We start from the raw sequence: 23,081 nt of genomic DNA, 5'->3' as shown, positions 1-23,081 counted from the left end.
AGAATTATCTGGGCTTGGTTTTCTGTTCATGACTTGGTTTGTAGATTTATATACTTGAATTTTCTTTTGGATATGGATGGTAACGATAGAGTAAGGACCTGTAAGGTGAGAGGTTGCCATAATAGGCTTTATTCTGGTGCCACTGACCCTCATGACATATGTGTGAAATGTTGAAGAAAAGATTACAATGTGAATGAGTGTTGTCAAGTATGTGAATCATGGTATGATGAATTTATGGTGAAATTGGTGAAACATCATAAACAAAGAGAACCTGAATGTATGAAAAAGCAGCAAAAGAAATGAGAGGTTAAGTCTTTTAAGTGTACTGCCAAGGAAATGCATGCATCAAAGGGAGGTTGGGACAGTCTTGAGAGTCTATCTTTGAATTGACAAGGCAGATCATTTTATGGTCAGAGAGCAAGAATGTCACCCCACTGCCTCACTTTGTTCGTGAGAGAATGAACGTTTTGGTGGATGTACTCAGTCACAAGGATCAAGTGATAGTGACAGAGTGGGTCTTGCATCTGGGGCTGTGCAACAGGTTGTGGAAGCTGTTGGGGTTCCCCTTCCTAGACCTGTTTGCAACCAGGTGGAATCATCGTCTGCTGGTTTTTTGTTCACCCTTTCAAGATCCTCTGGCTTGAGCGGTAGATGCGATGTTATTAGACTGGTCAGTTTCTATAGTGCGTTTACTTTTCTAAGATCGCTGTGGTGTGGCTTGTACAGATATCATACGTTGCCAATTTTCATGTTATGGTTATCATATTAGCTTCATGGTGTCTATTGAAATGGTTTTCATTTCTTGAAATGTGGTTCTTTGTTTGTATCAGATATTTTGAATATATCTTATTTTGTATAATCTTTGTTAAAACCTCGGTTTCATTAATGAAAATGAAGGTGTGGCATATTTTTCCCCAGCGATGCCAGATCTGAGTTTAGAGGACCTATGATTTTTAAGAGGATTTAAAAGGTCAAGGTCAATATCTTTAAAGGATACTCACTCTCGATCACCCTCTGTGATAAGTACGGATAGCCCAGCCCAAGTGATTCTCGTAAACATCTTCACCCACCACTTGAGGCCAAGGAAATCTATAATTTCCTGAAATACTTCATTTCATAAAAACATCATGAAGGCCCTGTAACTGATGTTTCAAAGGCTATCCAGGGAACATCTGAAGCAACAAAAGTGTCAGAAATGACTATTCGTAGACTTAACAAGGAAGCAAGAGAGGCAGGAAATATAGTGGAATCTCCAGTGTTTCAAAAAATAAAAGAGAAAGTGAGTCCTTTGACTGACTTGGATGATTTTGATAAAAATGTTATGCAAAGAAGGAATGAGTGGTTTTCTTTTCTAAGGGCATAATAGATCAATTGACTTATGAGCTATGTCTCAAGTCCAAACACCAGGGCCAACAGGCATTCAGCGCATCTATAATTATAGAAAGAGAAAGAATAGCTTAATAGAATCGGGAATGAAAATAATAATAATAAAAAAAGAAGTTAACAGGGAAGAAGCAAACCCTTCCCCTCGACTCCCAAGGTCTAAAGCAAATTCTCCTAAGAAGGATTATATCTGCGGGAAGCTATTAATGGGACTTACATATCCTTAAATATGACAACTCTGCCTTTTCTACCTGACTCCACCATCTTGGAAAAGTAAACGCATTATAGACTGTTATGCTTTTTCCCCCTTTGCTATGATCCAAAAAGTCATCGAAAAGCTAGGCAATTTTGTCAGTTGTTGCATGATATTTATAACCCCCTTGGTGGCCAAGGAAGGTCTGGTTTTCAGATGTGCTTCAGTGCTCGATGGATCTGTCCAGACTTCTCCCTTTCAGGAAGAATCTCCTGAAGCAACCAAGGGAGGAAAGGTACCATCACAATCCCCACATGGTGTAGCTGACCATGTGGAGACTGCAAGCTTGAGGCATCTGGAGACCTTGTAGGAAGGCCATTATCAGTGCCAGGAGGGAATCCACAAATCAAATCTACCAACATCAGTGGTCTGTGTATAGGTCCTGGTGCCGAGGTGAGTGGTATTCCACCACATGTACCTCTATAAAAAACATCAAAATGTTTCTGTTATTTTTTTAGTAATGAGAAAAAATTCTCAGTAGCAGCCATTAAAGGCTATAGGTTCATGTTGGCATCCATTCATAGACACACAGGCCTGAATCTGTCTGAGGAAAAATGTATAAGATGTCATTAGAGGTTTTGAGCAGGAAGATCCCAGGTGTCTGGTACCCTCTTTATCTTGGAATCTAGATGTGGTTCTAAGGTTTCACTCGTTACTGCCTTTGAACCTTTGGAGCAGGTCTCATTTAAAGAAGTTTAAATGAAATCTTTTCTTGGTAGCTTTGGCTACAGCTAAGAGGGTGAGTGAAATACAAGCATTGTCTTTTAGGGTAGGTTATGCTAAGGACAAGGTAATGCTTTCCTTTCTGCCTTTGTTTCATAGAAAACCAAGTTTTCTCATTTTTTGTTTCAATCTGTCCAAACTACCGCTGCCATTGGAAGTAAAAGCTACATAATGGAGAGGTAAGTATTTAAAAAATAAATCTTGAATTAAGTATTTATATTTTCTTTAAAGGATGAATTTGGATATCGGAATATCTCAGAAAAGACCACGGCAATGGCAACTTTCATAACGCAAGCCAAGTAGTTTAGGACCAGTTGGCTATCAGGAGTGTTGTTACTTCCACAGTGGTAAAGGTGTCATTTAGCGGACTGTACTTTCTTCTTCTTTCCCACTGTTATCCCCACACTAAGGGGTCAGTTGCCTGATGCTCCTTTCCTTACAACGTCAGGCATTGTTTATTATTTGGCAAAGGGGTTTTTATGACCACATGCCCTTACTGTCATCAACCACTCTTATTAGCAGTGGGCCTCGTCTTTGACTAAAAAGTCCACCTGCAAGGCAGCAGTTTCCGGTTATTGGTGTGGGCCTAGCCTTTTACTCAAAAGTAAGACTGCAAGGCAGCAGTTTCCACAGTTATTGGTGGTGGGGCTAGCCTTTTACTAAAAAGTAAGACTGCAAGGCAGCGGTTTCCATAGTTATTGGCAGTGGCCTAGCCTTTTACTAAAAAAGTAAGACTGCAAGGCAACAGTTGTCCTTTTAGTCACCTTTTACAACACACATGACCTACGGTGGTAGTATTCTTACACCCCTACCACAGACTGTGCTTTATGCACCTTCAAATGCAAATTCTGCATGATTTCTTTGGGTGATTTGGATGTAAAGCCACAAGGCATCTCCTGCTACAGTGGCATTGGCATTATTTTGTAAAAACTAAAACAAAATCTTTAACATTTTATGTGTTTGGAACGCTGTAGACGATTTATTTGTAGACAGTACAATCCATTTTCTTTGAGTAGAAGCTGCTTATCCTCACCCTCATGTCCATCTGTCTGTACCATTGCTGGCATTCATACGGCACTTTTTTTATACAGTATTGGAGTCTTATTTCAGGAAAAAAAGTTTTATTTATTTATTTTTTCTAAGTAATAGACCAGGTTATTTATTAACACATATGGCTGTACTGTTTTCATCATGAGAATAAACCCTGTTACTTGTCTAGTGTTACTGTCCTTGTGCTTCGTGGATCTATGTAATATGATTGTATATAGTACCAGTATAATTCTAAAGTGTAGTATATTTTATTAATTGCTTATTATCTTTTGAAACAGATTTTGCCTCGCACATCTGGCAATGGCACAGCTGCCAGAGGAGGAAGATTTTTCAGAACTCGAGGTCGAGTTATCATCAAGTGGTTAGCAGCAGCAGACCTCATGGCTTCACTAGGTGAGTTGTTCATGTAGGTGGCCATAAGTATTAATTTATTATTGCAGTTCCTGAATTGAATCAAATAAGCTTTGTGTGATACATAAGTGGGTACTGGTAGCTTTGTGGAAGCTAGGTAAGTTAACTCAGTGGTCTCATTAAACTAATTAATAATATTAATAACTTCAGTGAATACCACTTCGTGCTTAGTATGGCACACTGTAGATGGTGTTATAGGTTCTTTGCTGCACCCCTACAGCCCTATTGCATTTCTTTTTACCTTTAACTGTTCATCCATTCCCTTTGTTATCTTCATAACTATAGTTGGCTAACTTTTAAAAATTGATCTTTCCCATCCTTTTGTTTAACTTAACATTTTATGAAAATATGTGTACACATGTCCCTGAGTGAATGGATTTATTAATATTTCTTCACTCCAAGGCTACTTTCTTAATCTAAATTTATAATTTTACCAGTACAATTTTCTTCATTTCATTCAGTAGCATCTTTAATGAACTGTAACTTTTTTATCACACACCTCATAGGCATATTGATACGATCAGCATCCTGGTTAGCCGATGACACTTTTGGTTCAAAGCCAGATGATAGTCCTCTTGGCCAGTACCTCTGTATCATTACATCTGTAAGTATTTTGTGAATGAGCTGGCTTCTAATGGAATTTGTATACTTTTTTCTGTAACTGTAGGTTTCAGAAAATCCAACATTAAACCCTCTCTGCTCTCCAGTTTTTCGTGTTCTTTTGTTTTATGTTTTTAATTCTTAACTGGCATTATGAAATTTAACTGGTTATAAATTGTTTGGTTTTTTATTTAAACAATATATACATATGTCACTCTCACATAAGTGTACATAGTATTGTTATTTTGAGCACTAATAGAATATTAATGCAAAGCTTATTTTCTAGGGAATGATTCACTACTTTTACACAGCAACATACTGCTGGACATTTCTCTATGCATTAGATGTTAAGTTGGTTATGCAAGAGAAGCGAGTTAGTCATCAACTTTACCACCTTATCTCATGGATGGTACCACTTGCCTTGTGCCTCACAGGACTTCTCATTCTATATCTGCCTGACCTCAAGTAAGCCTTTCTTAATGTGAAGTAAATTTGACATTTTTTATTTATAAAGTTAATGCTTCATTTTCGTTCCCGAAATTTTGGAAAACTTCAACACTAAAATTTTATGAATTTAAATAGGTTTTATTACATTTCTTACCTAGCCCTTGATATTTTGTATCCATAGAGTGAAATTGTTTATAAGAAGAAATTGTATTATGGTTTATTATCTTTTCAAATTATTTACAAGAAGAAATTTTATTATGGTTTATTGTCTTTTCTTTCCCAGTTGTCATAGTAAGGCAGTAAATCCATATATGCGTTTCCTGCCCAACTATCTCAGTTCGTTTCTTCCAATTGTTGTTGTGATGATTGGGAACCCAATTCTGTATTGCATCTCGTTTTCTGGGGTTGAAAAACAAATAATGTCTGCACGAGGAAGGTAAGAATATTGTTGATTTAATACGCATGGAAAATAATAGTTGTTAGAGTTGCTTTTTCTATGTGTTTTATTTGACTCACACATGGTACAGAAGGGACTGGTAACATTAAGCTATCATTTGCTGTCTGGTTGTTTAATCCCCCAAAAAGCCATAATCGGGGCTTTACCCTTTAAACTGGAAAAATATATAATTGTAGCCATGTTCTAAATGGGTGGCCTGCAATGATTTGAGAAACTGATAGCACTGCTTTAACCCTTTCACTTACAGATATGAACATCATCCAAATTTAAGTCCTTCACTTACTGATGCAAACATAGAAAAAGAAATTGCACATACTAGCAGACAAGTTGAGAATCATTTTCAGCGAGTGTTCCTGATATTTTTTAATGCATATGTAACATGTATGTTTATCTATTTTGTAAAGTTGTAGTTTTTTAAGATTTTACATCTTTTATCTTTTTTTCTGCAAGAGATTGAGAGAGAATTTTTTTATACATACTATGTAACAGGCATATTTATTTGTTTTTATATAGATTTTTATTTTAAAATTTTGTTACTTATCTTTTTTCTGGGTGCTTGAGCACGCACATACACAGGAGAGGAGAGAGAGAGATTTTTGGAGAGGACAATGATGACTTTATTGCAAATATGTTTTTAAGGAAAGTACAACATTTTTTTATCTATCTCGTAATTTTTACTCCTTACATATTTCACCTACATACATTCATTAAATTATGTTTAGGGAATTTTTATGCAATTTTAAAGCATCAGAATTATGCATCTTTGAGTAAAGTGCAAAATTTTCTTGTATCATAACTTCAGCGTATTATTTCACCTACATAGGCAGTCCCTGGTTAATGGTGGGGATCCAATTCCTGGCTGAGTGACAATAACCAAAAATCCTTGTTAACCAGAACATCACAATAATTATGGTAATAAATGGTGTTTATGATACCGTAAGCACCAGTAAACCGCACAACAGCAGCGTTAACCAATTATTGGCACCAATAAACCACTTACCAACACTGATAAACTGCTTGCCGACGCCAGAAATCTGGTTAATGATGTTGGTAGCCAAGTGCCGTAACACCAAAACGCTGTTAACCAATGCTGCCGGTAAGCAGGGACTGCCTGTAATAGTTATTTTGGGGGATGTTTTATGTCATTGTATATAAAAAGTAATCAGCTGTAAATAAAACAAAATTGAGTGGTCAACCTTGAAAATTGTTGGAGATATCTGTCTTTGAAGAAATAAAGGTACTAGTATAAGCATTTATATGCTTATCGCTCGAGTCACTCCCACTACCCACAGATGTAAATGTGTACATAAGTCTTAAGGAAAAGGGTTAGTATTGTTTGATGCCAAACTGACCAATTTTCAGTTATCCCCACTTATATTTGAAATTTATTTTTCAGGTTTACCCACGCTGAGCGACGGGTAGTGGATGGTCTTCTGAAGAAATTTTTCCTCATTAATGCAGTGTTTTATTTGTGCTGGCTGCCAAACATTGTAAATGGCATTGTATTATGGACAGCATGGGATAACCTTCCCAGGAATTTTGTTCTTGTTGTTTGGTATTTAATGGCAAGTATTACATTATTATCAATAAATTTCTTGAGTCAAACTGCACCTATAATCTGAAATTTATGTTAAAGGCTTTGATTTAGGTAAAGAGGCACTGATTAACATTTCTCAGTGTTTCGTTTGTACCATTTAAATTTGACCAAATAATCCATTCAGGTGAGCCCAGTATTGATAAAATTTGTAACTGTTCTGGTCAAATTATTATATTAAATCAAATCAATAGTAGTTAAAGTGTAGTATTCACCACATAAATCAATCTAGTTTTTTCATGATTCCTGGTATATAACTGCAAAGTTATGAAATTTTGCCTTCACATGATCAATTGCTGTAGTAGTTAAAGGGCAAAAGGCTGGTGCCACCCCATTATTGTGGAGATATAAACTTTTTTTTTTCTAATTGGAAAAAAGGTTTCTTCAATAGCCTTCACTACCATGCTAGCAGGGAGGATGACCATCTCCTTTCTAAATTCCTACTTTCAAAGGAAGGACCAAGTGCCATTCACCACATAAATCAATCTGGATTTTCTGTAGTAGCTTATCATGTCTAAGTAAAACTGATATAATGTTTTTTAGTGGTCTAGGTTCTGTACTTTCAGTAAATTAAAACTGATGTTGAAAAAGAGTTTGTCAAAATACTGTTGTTGAATTTGTTTGAAGAATTATAGTTTTTATTATGTTCCTACACCAAAGAAGATTTATTATGTTTCTACACCAAAGAAGATAGCGATTATTTTTGTATATTACATTATTTACTAATAGATATCTGTACTTATCAGATGCCTAAAAGTTATATCCATGGAGATTCTTGGAAGTGATATTTCATGTTAGCATTGTTCAATGGAGTAAATCTTTTATGACCATTTTTTTTTTTACAGGCAATTCTGAACCCTCTTCAAGCAGTGTTTAACTGTATGGTATATCGGGCATGGGATACGGGTAGTGTTATTACAAGGCCAGGCTGGTTCCCACAGATTCTCTGGCCCAAAAGTAGTGCAGCTTACCAACAGATGGAACCTCCCCCCACCACCATGGATGAAACTATAGATAACCCAGTAAGGATAAATCCAAGTTGTTCTATCCCAGACAGTAAGGGGGAAAGTTATCTAAGCATCCTCTCATTACATCATTCTATCCCAGACAATAAGAGGGAAAGTCATCTAAACATCCCTCACACTACACCATGACCTTCATGTGTGGATTTCTTAAATCTAGACTAAAAGTTATGCATCTAACATTGCAAGATACTTGGTACAGAAACTACAGACTTCATCCATTGGGTAATATTAGTCCATATGGCTTGTTAGAGTACCTCCAAACTGAGAGCCCAGTTGAAAGTATGATCCACACAGTTCTAAAATTGTTTTGATTCACCTTTTTTAGGACACACACCTTACCAAAATGTACAAGTCTGGCTGTCAGAAATGTTTTGTGAGTCTGACATAAGCTTTAGTTTCACTCCAATCTTTTAGACTGCAAAGACCTGCTCCTTTAAGGGTCTTATTCCTTTGTCCTAAACTAAGATTTTTTAGCAACTGTTTTTGCCTTAATGCAACCCATGTTGACTGTCCATTCTTGATTGCCTTCATGTCAGGAGCCAGATCAGCAAACTTGGCTCTCTTAAATGAACAATGTTTCATCACCCCCACTACTAGCTATCTTTAGCTGTTGTTCCTTTGCCCATCATTCTTGGCCAAGAATGAGGGCCTGTTGAAGAAGCTTTTGAAGGAACACAATATTACCAGTAAAATATGCCCAGTTAGGTCACTTCAGGTACCTAGATGTTAGGGCTAACTTCCCAAATGATCCTCATTAGCACACTACAACTAATTGTGAGGGTGGAGTGGTTAGCCCACATCACTCTGATTTGTAACACGTAGGTTCTGAATAGAAATGCTAAGTAAAAGAACATTGACAATTGCTCGCATGACTTTACCGCGGACTAGCTTTATTTGGGTGGTTGGGATTATGGGGTGATTGGGATTCCATAATCAGGGAACTGGAACATATTGTCACCTGTCAGTTACATTTATATGCTTCTTGGACAACAAGGAGCTGCCCATTTATACTCTCATTACTGTGTCAACAGGCATTAAGACCATCTGTGAGAGACTTCTTTGATATTGGTTGGTCTGCCTTATGGAGCTCCTGGTATGACTATTAGGGTAACTTTTGAGAACTTACAGGAGCTTCCAAAAATAGGTTTTTCCCATGTAAAGCATGTTATATATATATAATATATATATATATATATATATATTATATATATATATATATTATATATATATATATATCTATATATATCTATATCTATATCTATATCTATATCTATATCTATATCTATATCGATATCGATATCTGTATCTATATATAGTAGTACTTGGTTCTATGGAAAGGAAATATATTGTTTCATAGTGCAAATAAATTGATATAACCAGGCTTACTGCAGTACATAATGTTGACTATACAATTTTTTGTTTTTAATATTTAAAATTGCAAATAAGTACAATTTTCTTGGTTTCAAAATGAGGTAAAAACTACCTTTTTGTCTTGAAATTCACAGTAAGTGATAAAAGAAAATTGTTTCAAAGTTTATAAGTAGTAATCCAGAACAACTGATTCCAAACAGATGAGATTTGCACTAGTGCTAGGTTAATGTCAAAGGGTTAATTAAAAGAAGTCCTTGCATATACCGTAAACCACTATGGTCATTCAACTTTTTGTAATTAAGTATTTAGGGATGGTTTTCTAAGCATGTATTTATGGTGGTGTACTTGTTAACCCTCTTACGCCGAAGCGGTAAAAAAAAAATTGTCTCCCGTGTGCCGGAGGTGTTTCAGAGTGAGCGCGGAAGCGGAAAAAATATTTTTTTCAAAAAATCACAGCGCGCTTAGTTTTCAAGATTAAGAGTTCATTTTTGGCTCCTTTTTTTGTCATTGGCTGAAGTTTAGTATGCAACCATCAGAAATGAAAAAAATTATCATTATCATATAAATAATGCGATATATGATAGCGCAAAAACGAAATTTCATATATAATTGTATTCAAATCGCACTGTGCGCAAAACGGTTAAAGGTAACAAGTTACTTTTTTTTCCGTTGTAATGTACACTAAATTGCAATCATTTTGGTATATAACACATTGTAAAACAATAAAAGCAACACAGAAAAAATATTATCACAAAATAATGCATGAATTCATAACGAGCGGACGTAAACAAATATTTCAAAAATTTACCATAAATCTAAATATTGTCCTAGAGACTTCCAATTTCTTTCAAAATGAAGACAAATGATTGAATATTACTATAATTTAAGAGTATTAGCTTACAATTGCAGTTTTCGACCATATCTGACGAGTTAAATTTGACCGAATGTCGAATTTTTTTATATATATATATTTTTTATATGCAATTATTTCGGAAATAAAATACGTCCAGTCGGCGTAAGAGGGTTAATTGAAGTTATGTGATATCTAATTTATCTTTTCAGGTTGATGACGATGGAACAGAGTCTAGAGAAAGCCCTATCCGGCGGTCGTCCTTTACCCAGATGGTACATGAGCGGTCTCCGCTTTTACCCCCCGCACCCTCAAAAGGTTCTATTGATCAAAGCTCTGATGAAATACTTAGTAGCTCTTTTTCCTATAAAAGCTATAACAACTAAATCTTACTTTGTACTTTTTACAAGGTTAGGTTGTTTATCAAATCACCAATGAACATGCTCCAAAAGTTATTTCTTCTTGAGCAAAGGAGATTGCAGCTTTTACTTATTTTGTAAAAGTAAGATTTACTTAATAAGTACAATAAAATGGTATTGAACATCATTTACAGTGGAAGATTTTATTATATTTTTTGCAGTAGTGTTCTCTGGGTCATTTAAAAAAAATTTCTGTAATTAAGGTTTATGAGATCTGTATAACTTCATTGTATAAAAAAATGGTGTTTTTTTGTAATGTTTTAGTAGTTTATCAGTTATTATTTAAAGTATTCACATAGAAAAGTTCTGTGAAAATTACTTTTTTTTTAAGTTTTTACAATTTAAAGTTTTTATTTTAAGATGTGTTTTAGGATTTTTGGTTTGATGCTCGCGGTAATGATTTTAATCTTTTTATTATTAACCTTTTGATTACTTATCAAAATGGTGTTAGGGCTTGTTTATCATAGTTCTAAGTGGTCATATCCTATTCCTTTCTTCCAGTCAGATATGATAAGAGTAGTATGTCCTTTGATATTTGTTTAGGCAAGAAGTGAAAAGCAAACCAAGTAGTATTTCTTTTGGGAGACAGCTTTGATTGTGAAGTGTATGTAGAAATATTACTTACTGGGAAGTAGCTGAAAGAAATTTTAACTTTCTAGAAATAATTATGTTGTAGAAAATTTTTTTGAATATTGGTTTATAATATATTTTTTTCCCAACCAGGCTTGTTTAAATGGAAAACAGAATTTGATTCACAGTGAGTAATGAGACATTCTCTCGACAGGGATATTTTGTATACTTATTAGAAAAATAATGGTCATTGAGAATCCTTACTTTTTTTTATTAGCCATTGGAGTTGGGACATGTGTTCACATACTTTATCCTGACAAACTTTGCTAGGCCTGCCCTCATCCAAGTTGCTTCTAAATGAGCATAATTTGTATATCTCCAAATTTACTCCATAAGGAATATACTACATACTCCTTATCTAAGCTATAAATCCTTTGAATATGGATAGGTATTAGTTTGTTTTATTACGGAAAGTGTGATACATATTCTCAAATACACTCAGGCTGAGGTGAGGGCTCTATAAAGCTAAGTCAGTGGTCCTCATCAGTTTTGTGTGGCCCATTCTCAACCGAGAGTGAATGGCAATCCATAGAAATTAACCAAGAGAAGAAGTTTGGCATTCAGTGTACAGGATGCCATAATCACATTAGTATAAAGTTTACACATTATATTAAAGAGATTATAAGGAAATGAGGTAGTGTTCTGTCAGAAAACTATTTTCAGTACATACATAGTAAAATAATTTTTAGTTTCACAACCCTTCCTGTTGTCTCCATTATGTTTTATTTTTCTGCCAGTATCTCCAGTCCTGTTTTTATTGGTTACTTTTCATGATCCTTACTTATTAATATTAACTCAAGGAACAATTATAACACCTATGAAAACCATGTCAGGTAGGAGATTATTGCTCGAAGTATTTGTAACTACTTTGAGTATAAAAGTTCTGGGCAGAGCAAAGCACATTTTGTTCATGACGCTTACCTGCCAGATATATATATAGCTGTATTCTCTGACGTCCGACAGAATTTCAAAACTCCCGGCACACACAGTGGTCGGCCAGGTGGTTAGTACCCATTCCCGCCGCAGGGAGGTGGGCATCAGGAACCATTCCCATTTTCTATTCAGATTTTCTCTGTCGCCGGTATTGTAAACACCTGTTTCCATTACCTCCGCTTAGGATTTTGAAAACTTCTTTTGGTCACTTAAGTATTCTGATTGTCTTTTGGTTTTTTGGACTTGGCTTTGTGACTTGGCATACGCTATTGTGGTTTGGATTTGAATTTGGCTTTGACTATTCTTGGATTGAGATGTCTGGATCTAGTTCTACTTGTTTCAGGGTGTGCGGTGTAAAAAAGTGTAAGGTGAGGCTACCGAAAGCCTCGGTAGACCCTCACACGGTATGCACGAATTGTAGAGGGCATGTTTGCTTATTGGATGATAGGTGTAAAGAATGTGAGGTTTTGACTAATATTGAATGGAAGGCGTATGACTCTTATATACGTAAGCTTGAGCGTAACAGAATCAGGAGGTCTTCCTCCAGGAGTGCTTCTGTCAAAAGTCAGGGTGCTAAAGTCCCTCAGTCTAACCTAACTGAAGAATCTTTTACGCCTAACCCTGTAATTTTGCCTTCAGGCAATGAAGTGATTGCTACAGAAGGTAATGCCCTTACTACAATTATGGAGTCGATTCGTAACCTTGAATCGAAAGTGCTCGCACTCCAAGCTAATGTGCAAAAGTGCAGTGATAGTGATGGTGCCCCTAGTGTTGTGGAGGGGGCGTCAGATCAGTTCTATAACGCCTCCAGGTTTAGACCTCTGTCGGACTCTCAGGACATAGGGAATGGACAAGTCGAAAGCCGAAGGAGGGTTACAGGAACTAAACACCGGTCTGGCGTCCCTTCAGCAGAACCTGAGGACGCTTCCCAGGCTGCCAAAGATCGTGTGCGGGCTCGAATCTTGAAAGAGTGCTTCTCTTCCTCCGAGACGTCCTCACCTCAACAGGGGTGGGGCTCTCGGAAGGCCTCTCAAGACGAGAGCAGTAAGGACGTAAGATGTCGCACAGGCGGCCATCGTCTTTCCCGCCCTCTTAAGAGAGGTTTTAGAGAAGAGGACGCTTCATCAGGAGATCGAGAGCATCCTCCTCCTCGACTTGCGCTTCGTTCTTCTCCAGAAGACTTCGAAGACAGTATCCCGCAGAAGAGATTTAGGGCATCTTGTGAAGAGGAGGTGGATGTATACTCCAGTCGTCCTGGTTCTAATCCTGAGGGAAAGAAGAAGGCGTCCCCTCGCCCATCTTATTTTCACTGGATAAGTCCTTCACATGGATCTTCTCCATCTAAAGAGACCCTAGTAGCGATACAACAACAATTAGCTGCGTTTTTCGCAAAGAGAGAGACAAGGTCACGTCATCGTAAGAAGGATCTATGGCTGCCTGTCAAGAAATCCAGGCTTTCTCCTTCTTCTTCTCCTCGTTCTTCGTCCTCTCCTGCTTCGTCGCCTTCTAACCTCGCCGACTCCTTCAGGAACGCACAAGCGCTCCTTTTGATAGAGTCTCTAGAAGTATCAGTGAAAGCGACAAAGACGCTAGATGTCGCACAGGCGGCCGTCATCTTTGTCAGGAGTTGGAGAACGCTCAGAGGACTCGCTCCGGCGGCGTTCAGTCGGAGGAGGATAATCTTATGTTTCAAGAACTTAAGGAGAGTCTCCATCGCCATAGAACTTTCCAAGACACTTCTGTAAAGGTCTTTCCTCGTCGATACGCTCCTCCAAAAGGATTAAAGCGTCTGGACACTCGGCAAGAACCCCGTAAAGACTCCGTTCAGCACGCTCGACCTGCGGTCTTCCAGGAGACCGCTCAGAACGTAAGGTTTTCGAAGCAACAAGAGTCCAGTCAAGCCAGAACATGAGGACGCCTTTCGAGAAGGTCGAGCTTAAAGTCATCGAGAAACTCACAAGAAGCTTGTCTAAAGACAACATTGCATGACGACGCGTCGTCCTACGTATCATGACGCTTGCCAAGAAGTTCGCAAGGATGTTGTTAGAGAAGCTCGACTACCTACTCGTCGGGACACTTTTCAGGACACTCGTGAGGACGCTTTGCTAGACGCTCGACATCACAAACAACGGTTTACTCGGCAAGAAGCTTGCGATGCGGGTTCTGAAGACGCCAAACGTCCCAAACGCCCCAAACGCCATGACGCTATACGACATGATTTTAAGGACACTTTGACAGACGCTCGACATCCTTCGCATCAGGACGCTCTCCAGGACGCGGATGAGGACGCTTTTGAGGACGCTAGGCGTCCTATACGTCAAGACGCTCTAAGGAATACGGAGCAGGACACTCTTCAGACAAGTAAGCGCCCTATGCTTCAAGGCCTTCGACAAAAGTCCTGTATAGACGCTCGTCAAGAGGAAGTTCTCCAGGACGCTCCGCATGACGTTCCTTTGCAGAAACTTGAAAGAAATTCAATGTTGATAGGAGGATATACCTGAATCTCCTCTTCAAAACTTCCTTCGGGACATAAGGGTTTAGTCTCTTCTCGCTCGAAGCAGGGCACCTCTGTGGTTCCCTTGGAAGAAGAAGAATCTTCAAGTGACCCTGGTCCTGAGGATGAGGAAGAGCCTGCAGCTTCATCCTCCTCGGACTATAAAACCTTAACTCGCCTCTTGAAAGACTTGTTTTCATACAATCAACTTACCTGTCAGATATATACATAGCTAAGACTCCGTCGTCCCCGACAGAAATTCAAATTTCGCGGCACACGCTGCAGGTAGGTCAGGTGTTTGAATTTTGGCCTAGCCTAACTCCTTTCTTTCTCTATAAAAATGAATAATCTACCCACCTGTACGCTTTCTCCAACTCCAGTACACTCCAGAAATCACCTTAAAACACCAGCACCACAAGACTTACGACCCAAAGAACAACTCCTACCAGACAGAGAGCTCTCCCCTACCAACCACACACCACCAACACGTGCTTTCTACTGCCCCGTGTTATTGTTTACATCCGGCCGACGCCGCCGCCATCTTGTCTATGACGTCACAGCCTATGACGTCACAACACAACTTAAATACATCAACAGACACCTTCTAGAATCTACCACATGTTGTCTATATATAGGACACCCACCCCCCATATTTCAACAATGCAAAAATACCCATAAACAATTATACAATATATAATCACACTTATCTATACCCATAACAATTATACAATATATAATCACACTTATCTCTTTCTCCCTCCCTCCGACTGTTTCCTAACTAGTATTCCCCTCTTAATTTCCTTCGTCCTCCAACTCTTTACCCTCTACATAATTTTCTAATACATTTCCCTGAAAAAAACTCTGCTTTAGTTAATTAAAACAATCAGCCACTTGCTCCTTTCCTTTTATCCATCTCACCTCCTTTATTTCCCCGGATTCAATGGTTTCCCGTTATATTGCAGCAATATCTATTTTTAATCTCTTGCTACTTACACCAGTGCTCGATTTGATGGCGGTCATTAGTGTTTTACTATCAGTGTTAACCAAGGCTTCTAAATTTCTCCCTCCTACTACCTCTTCCCACAAATGCTTGAAATATATCAATCCTTCTACAGCTTACCCCAACACTCGAGGGCTTCAGCCTCAATGGTGGATTTGCCACTCTCCTGGATTTCCTAGACTTCCACCATATGGGACTTCTCCGCCCATCTGTCAAAGAAATAATATAACCCAGTTGGAGTATGGCCATCTTCTATGTTTCCAAAATGAAGCGTATGCATAGGCTTCCCAATAAAACCCCTTTCTTCTTCCATCTCACTTATTGTAACTTCGCCCATCATGCTCTTAGTTTTTTCTCACAATTTTAATAAGTTTCTTCATATCCTGAGTTGTTCCTTCTTTAAATGCTTTACTTAATTCGCTAATATCATATGATATTTCTGGCATCGTGTGTAGTGATACCCAATTCAGCTGTCCTACCACTGATCTGTACTCTGTTAACTCTTTTTGTTCTAGCACTCTATTACCCGTATATCTTCTAGCCTCTGGTTCTCTTATGGAATTTATATACTGCCACTGATTAAGGGAAAATCTATTCTCCTTCTGCTCTATTACTACTCCTATATACGTTGAACCTTTTACTTCTCCTTGGTCCCATACTTGCATTTCCCTTTCAATCTCCCAATCGTTTCCTTTAAGAATCCTTCAGTTCCTCCGTAGCAAAAATCATCTACGTGTGTACACAAAATGCCTTCCAATTTATTGTTCTTTTTCCAAAAGAATATATTAGGTTCTAGTCTACTTCTCTCACCTTGAAGCTCCTTCACTACTTTCACCACTTTACAATACCATGCTTTTGCTGCATCCTTGAGCCCATAGACTGTTTTCTTCAACTTCCATAATCCCCTCCAACCATCTTCCCTTGGTGGCTTCAAGTACACTTCTCTTTGTATCTCGTCACCTTGTAAATATGCAGTTTTGACATCCAATGTATAACAATTCCAATTTTTTCACTTTGATTATGGTTAGACAGAATTTTAAAATTTCAGCATTGCATGTGGGAGCATCCTTTTCCCACTCAGCCATTTCTTCTTCAAACCCTCCCTAGCTACCAATCTTGCTTTACATATCCTTTCCCCCCCTTTTATCTTTTCAGTTACTATCCATCTTGTAGATATAGCTTTTTGTCCAACATCATTTACCTCCTCATATACCTGGTTATCTCTCCAACTTAGAAGTTCTTTTCTTTAGCTTCCATTATGCTTCTATTTTCAAATCCCAGCAACACCTCCTCTTCATCTTCAATTTTTTCTACCTGACTATAATCCCTCAAGTTAACCCACCCTTTGTCACCTGACTGTGAGTCTCGTATATTGTACGAATCAGCCCATGCTTGGCTTGATCTTTTTCCTGCAAGACCTAAAATAGTCCATTCTTCTACTTGTCCTGTATCATTGTTTATAGCCCTAACTCTATTTCCCTTTTTGAATTTTGGTATCTCTTCCATTAACTCGCTTTCTATTGACCCACTTTGCCCGTTATCTTCCACTGTTTCCTCTATCACCTCTCTTTCTATAGTCTCTTCTTGTGTCTGCATTCCTTCTCTCACCCTTATCTCCTCTCCTTCCAGCCAATCTACTTTCCCTTCATTTGGGCCATCTGACCTACCTTTCACCCCATGGGATTTATCTATTCTAGCCGATATCTCTTCTGTATCTGGTGATCGTCGTTGAATCCTTGTCACATGTATCCTAGCTACTTCTCTTAAAGAATCCCCATGTTTGACTATTATTGTTTTCCCCGATACTCTCCCACTACCTGAGCAGGTCCTCTCCATTCATTTTCATTTTCCCTCTTATAGAATACCTCATCTCCTACCACTGCTTCTTCAAATTTATGTTCTCTGATGTTTTTGTTTAGCGCTATTCTTATTTTTTTTACAGGACTCATTTTTTATAAATGCTTCTCTGGCCTGTGCATTGCATTCAGTGTGTCCCTTACCATACCCTCTTCCATCCCTTTTTCTCTGCTTGCAGGACTAGAACTTTCTTCTCCTATTAGGTTAGGCAGTGAAGGGTTTTTTCCAAATACTAATTGGTTGGGGAGAGAAACCTCCATTATTCATTAAACAGTTCCTAGCATCACTACCCATTTCAAAGCTAGGGACCAATCTACTTCCTCTTCCTCCATCATCTTCCTTACACTTCCCTTGATCATGCCTACGGTCTTTTCACATAATCCGTTGCTCCACGGAGATTCTGATGCTGTGGCTAATACTTTAATATTCCATTTTTCTGCCATCCTCCTTACTTTTCATTTTGAAATTCTCCCCCAATTATCTGTCAATATTTTGGAGGGGTGCTCCAAATATAGCAAACCAGCACTCAAAAAGAATCTTTATTATAGTTTCTTGGTTTCTTATCTTTTATCCAACAGGCCTGACAATATCTCGTTGCCATATCCACTATTACCAAGAACTTTCTCTCTTCTATCTCTCCCACATCCATCGCTACGACTTCATTGAACGTTTTACTCCAAGAAAAGCCTACACCTACCCGGTTTGGCGGGGTTTCTTTTTGTATTTTTTTACAAACCTCACAATTTTTAATCAGTTCCGTTAGTAACTTTCTTATTTCCTCTTTTTCTTTTTCGATTAACCCATTACTCCATGTGCTTCCTCTGTTAGCTTCCATATTTTATCTCCACTCCATGACCAAACTGTAAATATAATTTCTTCATTGTGTTCTTAATTTCCCTCGGATTCTTTCCCTTCCAACCCTCCAGTAAATCATTCTTCTACCTTCCTTCCTCCCTCCTTATAGGCACTCTTAAATGACCCTGTTCGTCTTCTCTTAACTCTACTTTCATTCCCCTAATACTTCTACTATGACACAATTTTAAAATTTCAAATTTAGGGTCATACCCATTTTTACTCATGGTTTGCTTACCTATCAGCCAGGGTATATCACCTTGCAGGAATTTTCCGTCTTCAAATAAAACTTCTGTTTTTTAGTATCACAGTATTCTATTATTACCTCTGGACTTATAAGATGTCTCACCAAAATTAAACACTTTATTAGACTCTGTCCTAGTGTCCCTCATTCTCCTCAACTCTTCCTGACTCAAATCCATGACAATACGTGCTAGTCACAATTCCCCGCAAAACTGTTGATTTACACCCTGTGTCCAAAATTGCATCAACCACCTCCCATGATGCTTTCCACTATTTTATAACTTCTCCTACATAAACCTCTTCTTCTTCTGTCCCATTTTCTGTTTTTATCCTTATTTTCTTCTAGTCTTGTTTCAGTTTTCTTCCTATTATGAAAATTCTGAGGACAATCCCTAGCCCAATGCCATTCTGAGCTGCAATATTTGCACATACTGTTACCTTCCCTTCTTTGTTTATAGGATTTCTACCACCCCTTCCTCGGTTCCATCTTCCCCGATATCTTTGGTTTTCCCTCCCTCTCACAGAACTGGCATTGCCTTCTGACGAACCCCACCATTCCCGTTCCTCTTTAGTCCCTAATCCCTCAAATAGTCTTTTCATTGTTTGCGACACTGTTCCGTACTCTAGCTTTTCTTGCCCACAAGCCGATAATACCATTTGTTTTTGATTTTCCGTGAGAGATTTGCTTGCTCTATTACATGATACCCCTTGACTTCGCCTTCAAGCGCGCCTTTCCCCATTGCTCTTTCACACTCAGATGCTGCCTTCTCGTATCTAATTAAATAGTCCGCCATATTTTCACTAGATTCTCTTCTTATTAGAAGGTATCTTTTTATTCTACCGTAATTCTCCATTACCGAGTCTTTTAGATAGCTTTATCTAGTTTCTCTAGGATTAACTTTGGACCCTCTGTACCAGTAAGTTTATCTTTATCTAATGCTTTCCACTAGCTCTCGGGCTTTCCCTTTTAAGCTCATTCTCATTTCTATCGCCGGGTATTTTGTATCTTCTCCATACAACAATAGCCAATCTTCGGCTTGACCTTTCCATTCTTTGTATTCTTCTTGTATCCCGCTAAACCTAGGACATTCCCTTCTCCATCTAGTAGTCTCCCTTTGTTCACTGTCGGATCCAGGCATCTTTGATCAACCACGCTCTGCTACCAGTTGAATTTTGGCCTAGCCTAACTCCTTTCTTTCTCTATAAAAATGAATAATCTACCCACCTGTACGCTTTCTCCAACTCCAGTACACTCCAGAAATCACCTTAAAAAAACCAGCACCACAAGACTTACGACCCAAAGAACAACTCCTACCAGACAGAGAGCTCTCCCCTACCAACCACACACCACCAACACGTGCTTTCTACTGAACCCCGTGTTATTGTTTACATCCGGACGACGCCGCCGCCATCTTGTCTATGACGTCACAGCCTATGACGTCACAACACAACTTAAATACATCAACAGACACCTTCTAGAATCTACCACATGTTGTCTATATATAGACAACCCACCATATTTCAACAATGCATAAAATACCCATAACAATTATACATATATAATCACACTTATCTATACCCATAACAATTATACAATATATAATCAAGGTGATCTACCGTCCTGCCCTGGGTGGCAGGATTAGGAACCATTCCTGTTTTCTATCATATTTTTTCTGTCGCTTGGAATGTAAACAACGTTTGCAGTTCCTCCTGACTTGATTTTTGGATTTCATCGCCATCGATCTTCTGGGCTATCTTTTGCAGGGAAGTACTGGATCTTTGGTTCGGGCATACGCATATTAATTTGTTTGATAACTTTTGGCTTCGAAAATTTCGAAGAATTGTTTACTTGTAACTACCGAACTTTTCGGTAGACAATCCATAGTTTGCAAGAAGGAAAATTTTAATATTTATTCATAATAACGTGTAGTAAATGTTAGAATGATTGAGCTAACTTCCTTCTTGACGATGTAAGGAAAGAATAGTTAGCTTTCCTTTAGAAGTTTATATAGCTCTCGTACTAACGAGCAGTTAGAGCATTAACATTACTAGTAGTGTGGTATCCTCATCTCCTTCTTACTTCACAGAATCTTCAAATTCATATTGCAATTTGAAGACAAAGGAATGTAGCTCAAAATACGAGCTATTGAAAGGTAAGAAGTGATTTTTACTGTTAGTGCAGTGGAGGGTGCGTTCTGTTCGGCTCTGTTTCGCTCCCAGGCTTAGACCTCTTTCCAAAGCTCACTACCCCAGAGGAGAAGGAAAATCGAAAGCCTTACGGAGGTTATGGAGAATCCCCACCGATCAGGCGTCCCCTCGCAGGATCTGTAGAACGTCCCAGACTGCCAAGTTCGCCATTGGAAAGGCGTCCTAATTAGTAGAGGGTGCGTTCGATCGGCTCTGTCTCGCTCTCAGGCCTAGACCTCTTCCAAACTCACAAGCCCAGAGGAGAAGGAAAGTCGAAAGCCTTACGGAGGTTATGGAGAATCCCCACCGATCGGGCGTTCCCTCGGCAGGATCTGTAAAACGTCCCAGACTGCCAGGGATAGCCATTGCAAAGGCAGCCTTTAAAAAGTGCGTCTGTTCTTCCGTTTCTTCATCTTACATCCGAAAAGACGAAGAATGTACATGTTAGAAGTTCGGACGATCTGGCTCGTTCTCTGAATAAGAGAACACTGACTCACTGAGCGAGAGGCTGAGAGCCAGCCAGCAAGCTAGCGCGAGCCATGTTTCCAACAGCCAGCAGCGAGCCGCGTTCCAACAGACTAGCGCGAGCCGCGTTCCAACAGACTAGCGCGAGCCTCGTTCATACAGATAAACGCGAGCCGCGTTCCAGCAACTGAGTGCGAGCCGCGTTCCAGAACTTTTTCTTGGCGCAAGGCGCCTTCAAAGAGAAAACAGACGGCTTAACTAAGGAGCCTTATAGTAGGGGGAAATGGCAATCAGTAGGATGCTTCCATTGAACGTTTTCTGGCAAGAGGCTCGTATAACAAGACTAGAGGCGCTCGGACTCTATTAGGGCGCACGTCCACCTTCCACGCAAGCGGAACGTTCCAGGAGCGAGTCTCCTTTCAGCGTGCGGAACATTCCAGGCGCGCGGAACTATCCAGACGCCAGGCGCTAGGCGCAAGGATCCAGACGCCAGGCGTCAGAAGATTTCAAAAAATCTTCATTAGAGAGAGAGGTCAGTCGCGAGACTCCTCTTTGAATTTTTAACTTGAACAACTTTCCCCTGGCAAATGTGCAAGATGTCGCACAGGCGGCCGTTGCTTTTGTCAGAAGGATTCTGATACTAAGAGAAGCCCCTTTTCATTATTCAGAAGACTCCTTTGTTAGGCAGTTCCTCTCAATGCGGACTCTCTCCTTCATCCATGCTCTTCCCTCGTTTTGAGGAGGCAAGAGCTTTGGGAGTTTTTCTTAATAAGATCTCATCGATGTTTGGGTATGATGGCGGATAGAAAATATCCTTCCGTAAACCCTAGTGATGAACAGGAATTCTGTCTCTTCCGCGATTTATGTAGAAATCACGAAGATTTAAAGAGTTCCTTGATTAACTTCGTTCCTTAAGGATACATATATATACTCTTTCTATCGTTCTATTAACGAAAAGAACGAAGATAGTAGAAGGTAGTAGAGTTTCTGCTGTATGAGAATACGATACGGTCAAATCATAAACACATACCGTAGTTACTTCTTTTCTGTGCAACTCAATTACAAGTATCCTTCTACGTCTTTCCTAGGAAGGACTACGCTTAAAGGGATTGTTAAGACTACACCTACTTAGCTTCTAGATTTATCGAAGTCTTGTTTCGCTTAAATATGCTTTAATAAGAACTTCCTGAAGTTCGATAATAGTTTTATTAAATTCCTTTATTAATTGGAGTAGCTGGCAACTCTGGAAGAGTAAGCGGGGACTGCTTTCGCTGAGAGCCTGAGACCAACGCAGTACGCCTACGCCAGTTACTGTCAGTACCATGTAGGTGTCAGTCATGAGCGGTCGGGCGAATCTCTCTCTCCTGCGGGATGGAATAACTTTCCGTATCTCTCCCCTACAATCGCGGTCTTAACCTCGGATTGAGGGGATAGTTAAGCTTACATAAATAAATATTGTATGCCTTTTGCTAAGAAGCTTTCAATAAGAGAGATAGTACAACCTTTCAATGCTGTTTACCGTAGGTAACATTATTAAAGGATTCTATCGCAGCAGAACATTATATTATGTAATGCTCTCAGGCTTACGAAAGCATAGCTTATTAGAGTACCTGCTCAGAAGAAGATGGATGAGTCGGATGGGAAACATTTTCTTTGGGGCAGAAACTTGTTTCTCCCTGAATGGACTATACTACGTATATCAGTTTTTCCTCCTAAGAACGGAATTAACATGTGAAAGGATGTCGGGTACCATAAAGGCACAGGTGTTCTGGCACATAACATAAAAAGAATTAGAAGAAAGCGCCAGAAGTACCAACCTGGCGCAATGCTCCAGAAG

The 23,081-nt window shown here is 38.9% G+C and overlaps 1 protein-coding gene across 1 annotated transcript in view; it reads left to right on the top strand.

Annotated features, from left to right (window-relative positions):
• LOC135223640 (G-protein coupled receptor 143-like) overlaps positions 1 to 10,893 on the top strand; it is a 39,473-nt gene extending 28,580 nt beyond the window's left edge. The window contains exons 3-9 of the mRNA XM_064262274.1: positions 3,688 to 3,802; positions 4,327 to 4,424; positions 4,707 to 4,885; positions 5,151 to 5,303; positions 6,721 to 6,889; positions 7,764 to 7,940; positions 10,377 to 10,893. Of these exons, the coding sequence (XP_064118344.1) occupies positions 3,688 to 3,802; positions 4,327 to 4,424; positions 4,707 to 4,885; positions 5,151 to 5,303; positions 6,721 to 6,889; positions 7,764 to 7,940; positions 10,377 to 10,550 (1,065 nt within the window). The 3' untranslated portion in view covers positions 10,551 to 10,893. The remainder of the gene's footprint in view (positions 1 to 3,687; positions 3,803 to 4,326; positions 4,425 to 4,706; positions 4,886 to 5,150; positions 5,304 to 6,720; positions 6,890 to 7,763; positions 7,941 to 10,376) is intronic.
• The last annotated feature ends 12,188 nt before the right edge of the window (positions 10,894 to 23,081 follow it).

Source organism: Macrobrachium nipponense, chromosome 20 (genome assembly GCF_015104395.2).
Source record: "Macrobrachium nipponense isolate FS-2020 chromosome 20, ASM1510439v2, whole genome shotgun sequence".
Lineage (NCBI taxonomy): Eukaryota > Metazoa > Arthropoda > Malacostraca > Decapoda > Palaemonidae > Macrobrachium > Macrobrachium nipponense.
This window is presented reverse-complemented; position numbering and strand designations above follow the sequence as displayed.